This window comes from Coregonus clupeaformis, unplaced genomic scaffold (assembly GCF_020615455.1).
Source record: "Coregonus clupeaformis isolate EN_2021a unplaced genomic scaffold, ASM2061545v1 scaf1314, whole genome shotgun sequence".
Taxonomy (NCBI): domain Eukaryota; kingdom Metazoa; phylum Chordata; class Actinopteri; order Salmoniformes; family Salmonidae; genus Coregonus; species Coregonus clupeaformis.
The window spans coordinates 78,410-96,091 of NW_025534768.1; the positions used below are offsets into that span (position 1 = coordinate 78,410).

Sequence of the window (17,682 nt, forward strand, 5' to 3'; positions counted from 1 at the left end):
AATTGATTTGCATTTTAATGAGGGAAATAAGTATTTGACCCCCTCTGCAAAACATGACTTAGTACTTGGTGGCAAAACCCTTGTTGGCAATCACAGAGGTCAGACGTTTCTTGTAGTTGGCCACCAGGTTTGCACACATCTCAGGAGGGATTTTGTCCCATTCCTCTTTGCAGATCTTCTCCAAGTCATTAAGGTTTCGAGGCTGACGTTTGGCAACTCGAACCTTTAGCTCCCTGCACAGATTTTCTATGGGATTAAGGTCTGGAGACTGGCTAGGCCACTCCAGGACCTTAATGTGCTTCTTCTTGAGCCACTCCTTTGTTGCCTTGGCCGTGTGTTTTGGGTCATTGTCATGCTGGAATACCCATCCACAACCCATGTTCAATGCCCTGGCTGAGGAAGGAGGTTCTCACCCAAGATTTGACGGTACATGGCCCCATCCATCGTCCCTTTGATGCGGTGAAGTTGTCCTGTCCCCTTAGCAGAAAAACACCCCCCAAAGCATAATGTTTCCACCTCCATGTTTGACGGTGGGGATGGTGTTCTTGGGGTCATAGGCAGCATTCCTCCTCCTCCAAACACGGCAAGTTGAGTTGATGCCAAAGAGTTTGATTTTGGTCTCATCTGACCACAACACGTTCACCCAGTTCTCCTCTGAATCATTCAGATGTTCATTGGCAAACTTCAGACAGGCCTGTATATGTGCTTTCTTGAGCAGGGGGACCTTGCAGGCGCTGCAGGATTTCAGTTCTTCACGGCGTAGTGTGTTACCAATTGTTTTCTTGAGATCATTGACAAGATCCTCCCATGTAGTTCTGGGCTGATTCCTCACCGTTCTCATGATCATTGCAACTCCACGAGGTGAGATCTTGCATGGAGCCCCAGGCCGAGGGAGATTGACAGTTCTTTTGTGTTTCTTCCATTTGCGAATAATCGCACCAACTGTTGTCACCTTCTCAACAAGCTGCTTGGCGATGGTCTTGTAGCCCATTCCAGCCTTGTGTAGGTCAACAATCTTGTCCCTGACATCCTTGGAGAGCTCTTTGGTCTTAGCCATGGTGGAGAGTTTGGAATCTGTTTGATTGATTACTTCTGTGGACAGGTGTCTTTAATACAGGTAACAAACTGAGATTAGGAGCACTCCCTTTAAGAGTGTGCTCCTAATCTCAGCTCGTTACCTGTATAAAAGACACCTGGGAGCCAGAAATATTTCTGATTGAAAGGGGGTCAAATACTTATTTCCCTCATTAAAATGCAAATCAATTTATAACATTTTTAACATGCGTTTTTCTGGATGTATTTGTTGTTATTCTGTCTCTCACTGTTCAAATAAACCTACCATTAAAATTATAGACTGATCATTTCTTTGTCAGTGGGCAAACGTACAAAATCAGCAGGGGATCAAATACTTTTTCCCTCACTGATATATATATATATATATATATATATATATATATATATATATATATATATACTACCGTTCAAAAGTTTGGGGTCACTTAGAAATGTCCTTGTTTTCAAAAGAAAAGCAATTTTTTTGTCCATTAAAATAACATCTAATTGATCAGAAATACAGTGTAGACATTGTTAATGTTGTAAATGGCTATTGTAGCTGGAAACTGCTGATTTTTAATGGAATATCTACATAGGCGTACAGATGCCCTGTCACGTTCGTTTAATGACGGGTCAGACCAAGGCGCAGCGTGATATAGGTACATGTTTATTAACTATTAAACACAACGACAAAATAACAAAACGAAACGAAACGTGAAGTCCAAGGTAGAACACACAACATACCTTACCAGGAACAAGATCCCACAACTCACTAGTGCCAAACGGCTGCCTAAGTATGGTCCCCAATCAGAGACAACGAGCGACAGCTGCCTCTGATTGGGAACCAACAGAGAACTATACATACTAGACAAGCCACATAGATAATACACAACAAAGAATATACACACCCTGACTCAACATATACTGAGTCCCCTGAGTCAGGGCGTGACAGTACCCCCAAAGGTGCGGACTCCGACCGCACAACCTTCACCTAACAGGGTAGGGGGCCGGGTAGGCATTCCGCCTCGGAGGCAGATCCAGCTCCGGGCGTGACGACCACATACTCTCCGCCTCCCTGTTGCACCCCTGGTCTGGTCTGGACCTCGGCGCGCTGCTTCCCCTCTCCTTCCTCCCACAATACTCCAGGCCCTGTCTGGACCCTGGTGTGGGAGACCCCGAACCTGGAGAGGGGCTGACGTCATGGTCTGGACTAGGAGCCGCTGACCGGAGCTGGACCGTGCACCGGTGGAGCGGACTGCTCAGGCTCCGGACTGGAGCCGCTGACCGGAGCTGGACTGGGCACCGGTGGAGCGGACTGCTCTGGCTCCGAGTGGAGCCACTGACCGAGCTGGATCAGGCACCGGTGGAGCGGACTAATCTGGCTCCGAGTGGAGCCGCTGACGCTCAGGTGGAGCACGGCACGGGCCGTGCCGGACTGGACACACGCACCACTGGTTTGGTGCGAGGAGCAGGAACGTGCCGGACCGGTCTAGGAACACGCACCACCAGCCTGGTGCGAGGAGCAGGAAATGGCCGGACCGGACTGGCGACGCGCACCACTGGCTTGGTGCGGGGAGCAGGCAGGGCCGCATCGGACTGGGAACACACACCACTAGCTTGGTGCGAGGAGCAGGAACGGGCCGGACCGGACTGGCGACACGCACCACTGACTTGGTGCGAGGAGCAGGACTGGGTTCCTTTATTAACCCCCGCTCCTTCTGCTGCCTAACCAGCTCCTCTCTCCGTGCCTCCACTATTTCCTTCTCCCCTTTTAGCCTCCTGTAGCGCCTCCCTCTGACCGAATAACTCCTGCTCCCTCTGAACCAATAGCCCCCGTAACATGGTGGCCTCCTAACCTGCAGATCCGCCCCTTCCACGGCCTCCTGCTGCCTCGCTGCGTCTACCCCGTGTGCCCCCAATTTTTTTTCTTTTCTTGGGGTTGCCTCTCGGGTCTCCGTCGTCGCCACTGTTACCGCCGTTTCTCCTCTCCTACCTGGGCATCTACCTTCATCGCCTCCCGGTAACGGACGGCCTCCTCCTCAGTAATTCTCCCCCAACCGAGGAGGACATCTACTACGGTTACCTCCTGTTGAGTCCCAGGCTTTGCTCCTTCTGGCTGCTTGGTCCTCGTTTGGTGGGATCTTCTGTCACGTTCGTTTAATGACGGGTCAGACCAAGGCGCAGCGTGATATACGTACATGTTTATTAACTATTAAACACAACGACAAAACAACAACCGAAACTAAACGTGAAGTCCAAGGTAGAACACACAACATACCTTACCAGGAACAAGATCCCACAACTCACTAGTGCCAAACGGCTGCCTAAGTATGATCCCCAATCAGAGACAACGAGCGACAGCTGCCTCTGATTGGGAACCACACCCTGCCAACATAGAACTATACATACTAGACAAGCCACATAGATAATACACAACAAAGAATTTACACACCCTGACTCAACATATACGAGTCCCCTGAGTCAGGGCGTGACATACCCATTATCAGCAACCATCAGTCCTGTGTTCCAATGGCACGTTATGTTGTTGCTGCCGGGAGAGGTTGTGTTTTCTCTAGCAGGAGGTAAGCTTGGCTTCTTTTATGGCGTTGAGTAAAGCTTAAACCATGTATTTGATTGTAGGTAGGTAGTTGTAGTTAGGTATTGTAGGTTGTTTATTTAGGTGTTATTTAGGTGTTATTTAGGTAGTTATTGTAGGTTTCTGTAGGCAACTATTGTAGGTAAGTATTGTTTACGGCGTAGCCCGGCGAAGCACGAGGCTAGCTAGCTAGCGGGTAGCTACTGGTAACGTTTAGCAACGGTGGATAGCTGTTTCCAATGTTATTTCACGCTTAAGAGTACCTGTAATTAACCCAGCTAGCTACCTACCATTTCAGCCGTTTTTCTAACCTCATCTGAGGCATCAACGTTAGGTAGTTAGTAGCTACTGTACTTAATTACATCTACTGATTGCAGAAGACAAATATCAGCTGGCGTCGGGTAAGTTTGGCTTTATACATAGCTTGGGCTTTGTCCAATAAGGCTTAACTATGTATTCAGATCGTAGTTGGGTATTGTAGGTAGGCATCGCGGGCTGTTGTGGGTAGTTTTTGTAGGTTAGCATTGTATTCGGCTGTGCCGGGAGTAGCACGAAGCTAACTAGCTAGCTAGCCGTTTTTCAAACAAAGTCAACACAGTAGCCATTGCTAGCTAGCCAACACGACTAGCTAACTGTACTGTAGCACCTAAATACAATATATTTGTGCTAGCTAGCCAATGTTTAATTATTGCTGCGTTATGATAGGAACTAGACACGGACACGAATTATCTGTTTAGTGTGTTAACACACTATTGGTAGTTTGTTGTTACCAAGTATTGGTGCTAAACTGTGTGTTATTGGATGCTAGCATGCTAGTTGGCTATAGCGTCATAGTTAGGCATTGTGGGCTGTTGTGAGAAGTTATTGTATGTTAACACTGTATTCGGCAGTCCCGGGTGTAGCACGAAGCTAGCTAGCTAGCCGTTTTTCGAACAGGGTCAACACAGTAGCCATTGCTAGCCAGCCAACACGACCAGCTAAACTGTACTGTAGCAACTAGTTACAATGTACTTGTGCTAGCTAGCCAACGTTTAATTTTTGCTGCGTTGTGAAGGGAACTAGACACGGACACGAATTATCTGTTTAGTGTGTTAACACACTTTTGGTGGTTTGTTGTAACCAAGTATTGGTGCTAAACTGTGTGTTATTGGATGCTAGCATGCTAGTTAGCTATGGCGTCATAGTCAGGCATCGTGGGCTGTTGTGGGTAGTGATTGTGGGTAGTTATTGTAGGTAGCACGAAGCTAGCTAGCTAGCCGTTTTCCAAACAGGGTCAACACAGTAGCCATAAACTGTGTGCTGTTGGATGCTGGCATGCTGGTTAGCTATGGTGTCATATTTGGCTAGCTGAATAAAGTAGGTTGAGTCTATTCCTTGTAACATTGAACCGCTATAGTTCGCAACAATTCTGATTTCTGAGGTGGAAGTTGGGAGAGTTTTTTGTTCGGGTGGTTCAGTGAAACAATTATTGTTTCTGAGGTGGAAGTTTTGGTGAGGGAGAACCTACTCTCTCCTTTCCCTGATGTCTGGTTCATTTCATTCTGATCTCCTCTGCATTATTGTGGCCATTTGCTACAGCCTGTCGACTATGCCTCTGCCTATCCCTGTTCTCTCCTCTCCGCACAGGCTACACAGACGCCTCACACCGCGTGGCTGCTGCCTCTCTAACCTGGTGGTCCCTGCACGCACCCCACACCTGGAGTTCCAGGTCTCAGGCAGCCTCTGGAACTGCCGTTCTGCTGCCAACAAAGCTGACTTCATCCCAGCCTATGCTAACCTCCATTCCCTCGACTTCCTGGCGCTGACGGAAACATGGATTACCACTGAAAACACTGCTACTCCTACTGCTCTCTCCTCGTCTGACCATGTGTTCTCGCATACCCCGAGAGCATCTGGTCAGAGGGGTGGTGGCACAGGAATCCTCATCTCTCCCAAGTGGACATTCTCAATTTTTCCCCTAACCCATCTGTCTATCTCCTCATTTGAATTCCATGCTGTCACAGTCACTAGCCCATTTAAGCTTAATATCCTTGTCATCTATCGCCCTCCAGGTTCCCTTGGAGAGTTCATCAATGAGCTTGACGCCTTGATGAGCTCCTTTCCTGAGGATGGCTCACCCCTCACAGTTCTGGGGGATTTCAACCTCCCTACGTCTACATTTGACTCATTTCTCTCTGCCTCCTTCTTTCCACTCCTCTCCTCTTTTGACCTCACCCTCTCACCGTCCCCCCCTACTCACAAGGCAGGCAATACGCTTGACCTCATCTTTACTAGATGCTGCTCTTCTACTAATCTCACTGCAACTCCCCTCCATGTCTCCGACCACTACTTTGTGTCCTTTTCTCTCTCGCTCTCCTCCAACACTACTCACTCTGCCCCTACACAGATGGTAATGCGCCGCCGCAACCTTCGCTCTCTCTCTCCCACTACTCTCTCCTCTTCCATCCTATCATCTCTTCCCTCTGCTCAATCCTTCTCCCTCCAATCTCCTGATTCTGCCTCCTCAACCCTCCTCTCCTCCCTTTCTGCATCCTTAGACTCTCTGTGTCCCCTATCCTCCCGGCCGGCTCGGTCCTCCCCTCCAGCCCCGTGGCTTGATGACTCATTGCGAGCTCACAGAACAGAGCTCCGGGCAGCGGAGCGGAAATGGAAGAAAACTAAACTCCCTGCCGACCTGGCATCTTTTCACTCCCTCCTCTCTACATTTTCTTCATCTGTTTCTGCTGCTAAGGCCACTTTCTACCACTCTAAATTCCAAGCATCTGCCTCTAACCCTAGGAAGCTCTTTGCCACATTCTCCTCCCTGCTGAATCCTCCCCCACCCTCTCTCTCTGTGGATGACTTTGTCAACCATTTTGAAAAGAAGGTTGACGACATCCGATCCTCGTTTGTTAAGTCTAATGACACTGCTGGTCCTACTCACACTGCCCTACCCTATGCTTTGACTTCTTTCTCCCCTCTCTCTCCAGATAAAATCCTGCGACTTGTGACTGCAGGCCGCCCAACAACCTGCCCGCTTGACCCCATCCCCTCCTCTCTTCTCCAGACCATCTCTGGTGACCTTCTCCCCTACCTCACCTCGCTGATCAACTCATCCTTGACCGCTGGCTATGTCCCTTCCGTCTTCAAGAGAGCGAGAGTTGCACCCCCTTCTCAAAAAACCAACACTCGATCCCACTGATGTCAACAACTACAGACCAGTATCCCTTCTTTCTTTTCTTTCCAAAACTATTGAGCGTGCCGTCTTTAGCCAACTCTCTTGCTATCTCTCTCAGAATGACCTTCTTGATCCAAACCAGTCAGGTTTCAGGACTGGTCATTCAACTGAGACTGCTCTTCTCTGTGTCACGGAGGCTCTCCGCACTGCTAAAGCTAACTCTCTCTCCTCTGCTCTTGTCCTTCTAGACCTGTCTGCTGCCTTTGATACTGTGAACCATCAGATCCTCCTCTCCACCCTCTCCGAGCTGGGCATCTCCGGCGCGGCTCACTCCTGGATTGCGTCCTACCTGACCGGTCGCTCCTACCAAGTGGCGTGGCGAGAAACTGTCTCCGCACCACGTGCTCTCACCACTGGTGTCCCCCAGGGCTCAGTTCTAGGCCCTCTCCTATTCTCCCTATACACCAAGTCACTTGGCTCTGTCATATCCTCACATGGCCTCTCCTATCATTGCTACGCTGACGATACACAACTAATCTTCTCCTTTCCCCCTTCTGATAACCAGGTGGCGAATCGCATCTCTGCATGTCTGGCAGACATATCAGTATGGATGACGGATCACCACCTCAAGCTGAACCCTGGCAAGACGGAGCTGCTCTTCCTCCCGGGGAAGGACTGCCCGTTCCATGATCTCGCCATCACGGTTGACAACTCCGTTGTGTCCTCCTCCCAGAGTGCGAAGAGCCTTGGCGTGACCCTGGACAACACCCTGTCGTTCTCCGCTAACATCAAGGCGGTGACCCGATCCTGCAGGTTCATGCTCTACAACATTCGGAGAGTACGACCCTGCCTTACACAGGAAGCGGCACAGGTCCTAATCCAGGCACTTGTCATCTCCCGTCTGGATTACTGCAACTCGCTGTTGGCTGGGCTCCCCTGCCTGTGCCATTAAACCCCTACAACTCATCCAGAATGCCGCAGCCCGTCTGGTGTTCAACCTTCCCAAGTTCTCTCACGTCACCCCCCTCCTCCGCACACTCCACTGGCTTCCAGTTGAAGCTCGCATCCGTTACAAGACCATGGTGCTTGCCTATGGAGCAGTGAGGGGAACGGCACCTCCGTACCTTCAGGCTCTGATCAGTCCCTACACCCAAACGAGGGCATTGCGTTCATCCACCTCTGGCCTGCTGGCTCCCTTCCTCTGCGGAAGCATAGCTCCCGCTCAGCCCAGTCAAAACTGTTCACTGCTCTGGCACCCCAATGGTGGAACAAGCTCCCTCACGACGCCAGGACAGCGGAGTCACTCACCACCTTCCGGAGACATTTGAAACCCCACCTCTTTAAGGAATACCTGGGATAGGATAAAGTAATCCTTCTACCCCCCCCCCCACAAAAATAAAAAAATAAAATAAAAATAAAAATATTGTAAAGTGGTTATCCCACTGGCTATAGGGTGAATGCACCAATTTGTAAGTCGCTCTGGATAAGAGCGTCTGCTAAATGACGCAAATGTGCCCTTGAGCAAGGCACTTAACCCTAATTGCTCCTGTAAGTCGCTCTGGATAAGAGCGTCTGCTAAATGACTAAAATGTAAAATGTAAATGTGTTTGCTAATCCAAGTTTATCATTTTAAAAGGCTAATTGATCATTAGAAAACCCTTTTGCAATTATGTTAGCACAGCTGAAAACTGTTGTGCTGATTAAAGAAGCAATAAAACTGGCCTTCTTGAGACTATTTGAGTATCTGGAGCATCAGCAATTGTGGGTTCGATTACAGGCTCAAAATGGCCAGAAAAAGAACTTTCTTCTGAAACTCGTCAGTCTATTCTTGTTCTGAGAAATGAAGGCTATTCCATGCGAGAAACTGCCAAGAAACTGAAGATCTCGTACAACGCTGTGTACTACTCCCTTCACAGAACAGCGCAAACTGGCTCTAACCAGAATAGAAAGAGACTAGTCAGGATCGAGGGAAAGATGAAAAGAGCCAAGTACAGAGAGATCCTTGATGAAAACCTGCTCCAGAGCACTCAGGACCTCAGTGGCTTCGGGACAAGTCTCTGAATGTCCTTGAGTGGCCCAGCCAGAGCCCGGACTTGAACCCGATCAAACATCTCTGGAGAGACCTGAAAATAGCTGTGCAACGACGCTCCCCATCCAACCTGACAGAGCTTGAGAGGATCTGCAGAGAATAATGGGAGAAACTCCCCAAATACAGGTGTGCCAAGCTTGTAGCGTCATACCCAAGAAGACTCGAGGATGTAATCACTGCCAAATGTGCTTCAACAAAGTACTGAGTAAAGGGTCTGAATAGTTATGTAAATTTGATATTTCAGTTTTTATTTGTAATACATTTGCAAACATTTCTAAAAAATAGTTTTTTCTTTGTCATTATGGGTTATTGTGTGTAGATTGATGAGGGGAAAAAACAATTGAATCCATTTTAGAATAAGGCTGTAACAAGTCAAGGGGTCTGAATACTTTCTGAATGCACTGTATGTGTAAAGGTATAGGTAGTAGACTCACCCCTGTCACTGTCATAGAGGTAGGCGAACTTGTCCCACTTGTAATACTCCACTAAGCTGACCAGAGGTCCCTTGATGTCGGGTCTCATCTGAAGGACAAACTGATTGAGTCCATCAGCAGGGAAGGACGGTGTGATGAAGGACACGTGGAGGGTCTCACAGAAAGACGTGATGGTGTTCACACTCTTCTTGTCATAGAAACCAAAGATGGCATACACACCCCTGGAGAACTGGGAACAAACTGCAGAGAGAGGGAGAGAGAGGAGGAGGGGAGGGAGGGAGAGAGGAGGAGGAGGGGAGGGAGGGAGAGAGAGGAGGAGGGAGAGAGAGGAGGGAGGGAGGGAGAGAGGAGGAGGGAGGGAGGAGAGAGAGGAGGGGAGGGAGGGAGGGAGAGGAGGAGGGAGGGAGAGGAGGAGGGAGGGAGGGAGAGAGAGGAGGAGGGAGGGAGGGAGAGAGAGGAGGAGGGGAGGGAGGGAGGGAGGGGGAGAGAGGAGGAGGAGGGAGGGAGGGAGAGAGAGGAGGAGGGGGAGGGAGGGAGAGAGAGGAGGAGGGGAGGGAGGGAGAGAGAGGAGGAGGGAGGGAGGGAGAGAGAGGAGGAGGGAGGGAGGGAGAGAGAGGAGGGAGGGGAGAGGGGGAGGGAGGGAGAGGAGGAGGGGAGGGAGGGAGAGAGAGGAGGAGGGAGGGAGGGAGAGAGAGGAGGAGGGAGGGAGGGAGAGAGAGGGGGGGAGGGAGGGAGAGAGAGAGATTTATGTAATTATTGCACGATCACAAATCACCACATCCGTAATTTAAGTCCCGGTCGAATCTGCGTTGTTGTTCATTTGTACATAGCAGGAGAGTAATAATTTCAGAACCCAAAACGTGTGTGGAATGGGAATGTGTGTGTGTGTTTGTGTTGTGTCGGTTTGTGTGTGTGTGTAATGTGAATGTGTGTGTGTTTGTGTTGTGTCGGTTTGTGTGTGTGTGTAATGTGAATGTGTGTGTGTTTGTGTTGTGTCGGTTTGTGTGTGTGTGTGTAATGTGAATGTGTGTGTGTGTGTGTTTGTGTTGTGTCGGTTTGTGTGTGTGTAATGTGAATGTGTGTGTGTGTGTTTGTGTTGTGTCGGTTTGTGTGTTATGTGTGTGTGTGTGTGTGTGTTGTGTGTGTGTGTGTGTGCGTATGTAGTGTATGTGAATGTCTGTGGGTTTTGTGTGGGAGTGTCAAAGTAGTGTGTGTGAGTGAGTGTGTATATGGTATGTATATACAGTCTATAGCAGACCGTTGGCTGGATCGGGAGCATAGTGAACAGCCTATGGCTTGGGTTGCTGGAGTCTTTGGCAATCTTTCAGGCCTTTTCTGACCATGCTAACCCTACCACTAGCACCATGCTAACCCTACCACTAGCACCATGCTAACCCTACCACTAGCACCATGCTAACCCTACCACTAGCACCATGCTAACCCTACCACTAGCACCATGCTAACCCTACCACTAGCACCATGCTAACCCTACCGCTACCACAATGCTAACACTACCACTAGCACCATGCTAACCCTACCACTAGTACCATGCTAACCCTACCACTAGCACCATGCTAACCCTACCACTAGCACCATGCTAACCCTACCACTAGCACCATGCTAACCCTACCACTAGCACCATGCTAACCCTACCACTAGCACCATGCTAACACTACCACTAGCACCATGCTAACCCTACCACTAGCACCATGCTAACAACCAGGAATTAAAATTTATTTTGGGGGGGGGTTTGTATCATTTGATTTACACAACAAGCCTACCACTTTGAAGATGCTAAATATTTTTTATAGTGAAACAAACAAGAAATAAGACAAAAAAACAGAAGACTTGAGCGTGCATAACTATTCACCAGTCAAGTCTTTGTAGTGCCACCTTTTGCAGCAATTACAGCTGCAAGTCTCTTGGGGCATGTCTTTATAAGCTTGGCACATCTAGCCACTGGGATTTGTGCCCATTCTTCAAGGCAAAACTGCTCCAGCTCCTTCAAGTTGGATGGGTTCCGCTGGTGTACAGCAATCTTTAAGTCATACCACAGATTCTCAATTGGATTGAGGTCTGGGCTTTGACTAGGCTATTCCAAGACATTTAAATGTTTCCCCTTAAACCACTCAAGTGCTGCTTTAGCAGTATGCTTAGGGTCATTGTCCTGCTGGAAGGTGAACCTTCATCCCAATCTCAAATCTCTGGAGGACTGAAACAGGTTTCCCTCAAGAATTTCCCAGTATTTAGCGCCATACATCATTCCTTCAATTCTGACCAGTTTCCCAGTCCCTGCTGATGAAAAACATCCCCACAGCATGATGCTGCCACCACCATGCTTCACTGTGGGGATGGTGTTCTCGGGGTGATGAGAGGTGTTGGTTTTGCGCCAGACATAGCATTTTCCTTGATGGCCAAAAAGCTCAATTTTAGTCTCATCTGACCAGAGTACCTATTCCATATGTTTGGGGTGTCTCCCACATGCCTTTTGGCGAACACCAAACGTGTTCGCTTATTTTTTTCTTTAAGCAATTACTTTATTCTGGCCACTCTTCCGTAACGCCCAGCTCTGTGGAGTGTACGGCTGAAAGTGGTCCTATGGACAGATACTCCAATCTCCGCTGTGGAGCTTTGCAGCTCCTTCAGGGTTATCTTTGGTCTCTTTGTTGCCTCTCTGATTAATGCCCTCCTTGCCTGGTCCGTGAGTTTTGGTGGGCGGCCCTCTCTTGGCAGGTTTGTTGTGGTGCCATATTCTTTCCATTTTTTTATACTGGATTTAATGGTGCTCCGTGGGATGTGCGAAGTTTCTGATATTTTTTTATAACCCAACCCTGATCTGTACTTATAATAATATAATAATATAATATGCCATTTAGCAGACGCTTTTATGTATGCGTGCATACATTTTTTTTGTGTATGGGTGGTCCCGGGGATCGAACCCACTACCTTGGCGTTACAAGCGCCGTGCTCTACCAGCTGAGCTACAGAGGAGCTCCACAACTTTGTCCCTGACCTGTTTGGAGAACTCCTTGGTCTTCATGGTGCCGCTTGCTTGGTGGTGCCCCTTGCTTAGTGGTGTTGCAGACTCTGGGGCCTTTCAGAACAGGTGTATATATACTGAGATCATGTGACAGATCATGTGACACTTAGATTGCACACAGGTGGACTTTATTTAACTAATTATGTGACTTCTGAAGGTAATTGGTTGCACCAGATCTTATTTAGGGCTTCATAGCAAAGGGTGAATCCATATGCACGCACCACTTTTCCGTTATTAATTTTTTTAGAATTCTTTGAAACAAGTTATTTTTTAAATTTCACTTCACCAATTTGGACTATTTTGTGTTTGTCCATTACATGAAATCCAAATAAAAATCCATTTAAATTACAGGTTGTAATGCAACAAAATAGGAAAAACGCCAAGGGGGATGAATACTTTTGCAAGGCACTGTGCGTGTTTGTTAGAGGTTGTGTTTTAGCCGTGTGTTCGTGCCTGTATATAAATATATACAGAGATCTAACATGAAGCAACATTTACAATGGTGTGGTGAATAACAGTTTATATTGAGTGTATGTGTGTACCTGTGCGTGTTTGTTAGAGGTTGTGTTTTAGCCGTGTGTTCGTGCCTGTATATAAATATATTGTCACGGTTTACTAAGCCAGAACCCAGAAGCAGACCAGGACAAGGCGAGTTGAAACGAAGGTGAGTATTTATTTAACAGATTCCAAAAACGATGTAGAATAATCCAGGGGACAGAGCGGACGGCGGGGATGAGTAGGTGGAGGTGCAGTGGTAGATCCAAGAATGGCTCGGCAGCCGCCGACAACCAGGCAGGGGTTGGGTGAAGGTTCCGGGGAGATTGATGTTCATGGCTAACGATCCGGCAGGGAATGGATGTTAGGCCAGAGCCTAAGAAGGGTGATGATCAGGACCAGGTGTGCAGATTGCTGATGGGATGCAGGTGCGGAAATCAAGAGAGCTCCCCGGAGCGTTCCAGAACCCTCGGGAAACAGGAGATCACGAACATAAAAACTAGTCCACAGACAGGACCCGACTCAGACTGCCGGGATCGTTACAGTACCCCCCCTCCGACCAGACGCCACCGGGCGGACTCCCGGAGCGCCAGGATGGAGGCGGTAGAAGTCACTGATGAGGTCAGCATCTAGGACCTGTCGCCGCGGAATCCAACTCCTCTCCTCAGGACCATACCCCTCCCAGTCCACGAGATACTGGAAACCCCGGCCCCGCCGTCTGGAATCCATGATGCGACGCACCGTGTAGGCAGGACCACCTCCGATCATCCGAGGAGGAGGAGGAGGAGGCGGAGGAGGCAACAGAGGACTGAGGAAAACAGGCTTGAGGCAGGAGACATGAAAGGTGGGATGGACTCTGAGCGTCCTCGGGAGTTTGAGTCGAACTGCCACCGGATTGATCACCTTCTCCACCACAAACGGACCAATGAACCCGGTAACAACTTCCTAGACTCAGTCCGTAAAGGAAGATCCCGTGTGGCCAACCAGACCCTATCTCCGATGGTGTAGGTGGGAGCGGGGATCCGGCGACGATTCGCCTGGAGCTGATACCGGTCCGAAACTCTAAGGAGTGCCCTTCTGGCCCGATGCCAGGTCCGGTGGCAACGGCGAATATGGGCCTGAACAGAAGGCACTGAGAGCTCCTTCTCCTGAGAAGGGAACAAGGGAGGTTGGTAGCCATACAGGCACTGGAAGGGAGACATCCCAGTGGCAGATGTAGGGAGAGTATTGTGGGCATACTCAACCCAAGGCAACTGAGAGACCCAGGAGGTGGGGTTGGAAGAGGCCAGGCAGCGTAGCGTGGATTCCATCTTCTGGTTGGCTCTCTCCGCCTGACCATTAGATTGGGGGGTGAAAACCAGATGTGAGACTGACTGTAGCTCCAATGGCCAAACAGAAGGACTTCCAGACAGCAGAGGTAAACTGAGGGCCACGGTCGGAAACGATATCACTGGGCAACCCGTGGACCCTGAAAACCTCCCTAACCAGGATCTCGGACGTCTCCGAGGCAGAGGGAAGCTTGGCAATTGGCACAAAGTGGGCGAACTTGCTGAATCTGTCCACGATAGTCAGAACGACCGTGTTCCCCTCAGAAGCGGGCAACCCAGTGACAAAGTCCAGGGCCAGATGCGACCATGGTCGCGGGGAATAGGAAGGGGGGTGAAGTAGTCCAGAGCTGGGCCGATTGGTACTCTTATTCTGCGCACACACTGGACAGGCAGCAACATAACCCCGAGTATCTCGGCCATGGCAGGCCACCAAAAACGTCTGCGAAGAAACGCCATCGTCCGAGCCACGCCAGGGTGACAAGCCATCTTGCTGGCGTGGGACCATTTGAGGACCGCAGGACGAACCAACTCAGGCACAAACAACCGACCGGGTGGACCGTTACCGGGACCGGGCTGCGTCCGAAGAGCCGCCATCACCTCCTCCTCAATCTTCCACCTAACAGCTCCCACGACGCAGTTCCGGGGAAGAATTGTCTCGGTCTTGGACCCACTCTCCTCCGTCTTGGAGAACATCCGAGACAAGGCGTCCGCCTTGCCGTTCTTAGATCCAGGTCGGAACGTCAGGGAAAAATTGAATCGTCCGAAAAACAACGACCACCTGGCCTGACGGGAGTTGAGACGTCTAGCCGATTGCACGTAAGCAAGATTCTTGTGGTCAGTCCAGACAATAAACGGCTGCTCCGCCCCCTCCAACCAGTGGCGCCACTCCTCCAAGGCAAGTTTCACCGCGAGAAGCTCCCGGTTACCCACATCGTAATTCCTCTCCGCAGGCGAAAGGCGACAGAGTAGTAGGCGCAGGGATGGAGTTTACTGTCCGTGGAGCATCGCTGCGACAGGATGGCGCCAACTCCCCACATCGGGACGCGTCCACTTCAACGACGAACTGACGGGCCGTGTCCGGTTGAGAGAGAATCGGTGCGTTGGTGAATCGCCTCTTCAAATCCAGAAAGCGCTCGATCCGCCTCCGGATTCCACTTGAAGCTCCTGATACTGGAAGTCAAGGCCGTTAACGGAGCGGCCACACGGCTGTAATCCCGGATGAATCTGCGGTAGAAATTCGCAAACCCCAAAAATCTCTGGAGCTGCAATCTCGTACCGGGCTGGGCCCATTCCAGAACCGCTCTAACCTTCTCCTGGTCCATCCTAATCTCTCCCCTGGAGATGATGTACCCGAGAAAGGATGTCGTGTGGGCGTGAAACTCGCACTTCTCGGCCTTCACGAACAGGCGATTCTCCAACAATCGCTGCAGAACCTGCCGGACATGCTGGACGTGGTCGGAAGGTTCCTTCGAGAAGATCAGAATGTCATCCAGGTAAACAAACACAAAGAGACCGATCATATCTCTCAGGACGTCGTTCACCATACTCTGGAATACCGCTGGAGCATTGGTCAGTCCAAACGGCATCACCTGATACTCGAAGTGACCCATCGGTGTATTGAAACCCGTCAACCACTCGTCTCCCTCTCTGATCCGGACCATGTGATACGCATTGCGTAGGTCTAGCTTGGTGAACACCGTAGCACCCTGTAAGGAGTCGAAGGCAGAACTCATCAAGGGCAGGGGATACTTGTTCTTGACCGTGATGTCATTCAACCCCCGATAATCAATACACGGTCGAAGAGAGCCATCCTTCTTACCCACAAAGAAGAATCCTGCCCCTAGGGGGTGATGACGAGGGACGAACGAGACCAGCAGCTAGGGACTCCTTGATGTAGGTCTCCAAAGCCTCACGTTCAGGGCGGGAGATACTGTATAACCTTCCCTTGGGGTAGACAGCTCCAGGGAACAGGTTGATGGCACAATCATATGGTCGGTGGGGGAGGGAGTGACAGAGCCTTCTGCTTACTGAACACTTCCCCCAAATCGTGATATGTCTCGGGAACCAGGGACAAATCTGGGGGTTTAGCCTCAATCACCTGACTGGGAACCGAATGGGGACAGGCAGTCTTGAGACAGTTAGCATGACAATCAAGGCTCCAACTCGTTACCTTGCCCGTCACCCAATCGAACGTGGGATTGTGTTCCTTCAGCCAGGGGTATCCAAGGACCAGAGGAACATGGGAAGACGGCAGAATGAAGAATGAAATCATCTCCGAATGATTCCCCGACAACAGCATCTTAACCGGTTCAGTCCTCATCGTGATACGTGCCAGACTACTGCCGTTCAGAGTGGTCGCTTCAATGGCTTCCCGGCAATTGCTCCTTGGAAAGCCCCAGCTGTTCCACCAACTCGGCATCAAGAAAGCTTCCATCGGCACCTGAATCGATAAAGCGTTAATCGCTAAGCTCTGATTCCTGTTCACAAGGGTAGCCGGGAAACGGGGTCTGACAGAGGTACTGAGAGGTTGAAACTGGCTCGCTAAAAGTCCTCCCAACTTTAGCGAGCCGGGCAGTTTGACGACCGCCGGGAACAAGTGGAGATGTAATGTCCCGAGCTACCACAGTAGAGAGGCAGCAGTTGGTCTTACGTCTATGTTGACGCTCCTCCTTGGTTAACCCGTGCCGCCCCACTTGCATGGGTTCAGAATCGGGAGAGAGGACCTCTCCACTAATCCTTTGTGGTGGAGAATGATCGACGTGTTCTGGTCCACCACCCGACCCGACTGGGAACTGAGAAGCTGATCGATTGGACGGACCCCATTGCTTCTCCCTCCTTCGCTCTCGGACTCGATTATCCACCCGAATAGACAAGGCTACCAAGCTGTCCAGGTCACTAGGCTCCGGATAGGAGATCAACTCATCCTTGAGCTGCTCCGACAGACCCTGGTAAAAGGCCGCTTGCAGAGACTCCTCATTCCACCCACTCTCCACAGCCAACGTCTTGAACTCGATCACGAAGTCGGCCACGCTGCAGTTCCTTGGTGAAGCGAAAACAGGCGCCTAGCTGCGTCCCTCCCTCGGACGGAATGGTCGAAGAGCTTCCTCATCTCGGCCGTGAACCCCTGGTATGAAGCCATGCAGGGTCTTGTCGTTCCCAAACGGCTGAAGCCCACTCCAGCGCTCGACCACGCAGCAACTCAATCACAAAGGCTATCCTAGCCTTGTCTGTGGCATAAGAGTAGGGCTGTAGATCGAACACTAACCCACACTGCATAAGGAAAGAACGGCATCTTCCCAGCTCCCCCTCATATTTATCCGGCGTCGGAACCTTGGGCTCACGGCAGGACACAGCTCCAGACGCGGCAGGCGAGATGGGTGAAACCGGTAGTGGATCCTCCACCGGAAACTTGCGCTGGTTCTGGACCTCCGTCAGGCCGGTAGAAAGGTTCCGAACTGCCAACGCGATCTCCTGTAGCTCCGTGCTATGA

At 50.3% G+C, this 17,682-nt stretch overlaps 1 protein-coding gene across 7 annotated transcripts in view; it reads right to left on the reverse strand.

Annotated features, from left to right (window-relative positions):
* LOC121561257 (glutamate receptor 2) overlaps window positions 1-17,682 on the reverse strand; it is a 103,220-nt gene that overhangs the window by 49,263 nt on the left and 36,275 nt on the right. For all 7 annotated transcript variants that reach the window (XR_006659456.1, XR_006659455.1, XR_006659454.1 and 4 more), the window contains exon 3: window positions 9,330-9,569. Coding sequence is in view for 2 of the 7 variants with exons in the window: in XM_045218010.1 (XP_045073945.1) it covers window positions 9,330-9,569 (240 nt within the window). In the remaining 5 variants the exon portion in view is untranslated. The remainder of the gene's footprint in view (window positions 1-9,329; window positions 9,570-17,682) is intronic.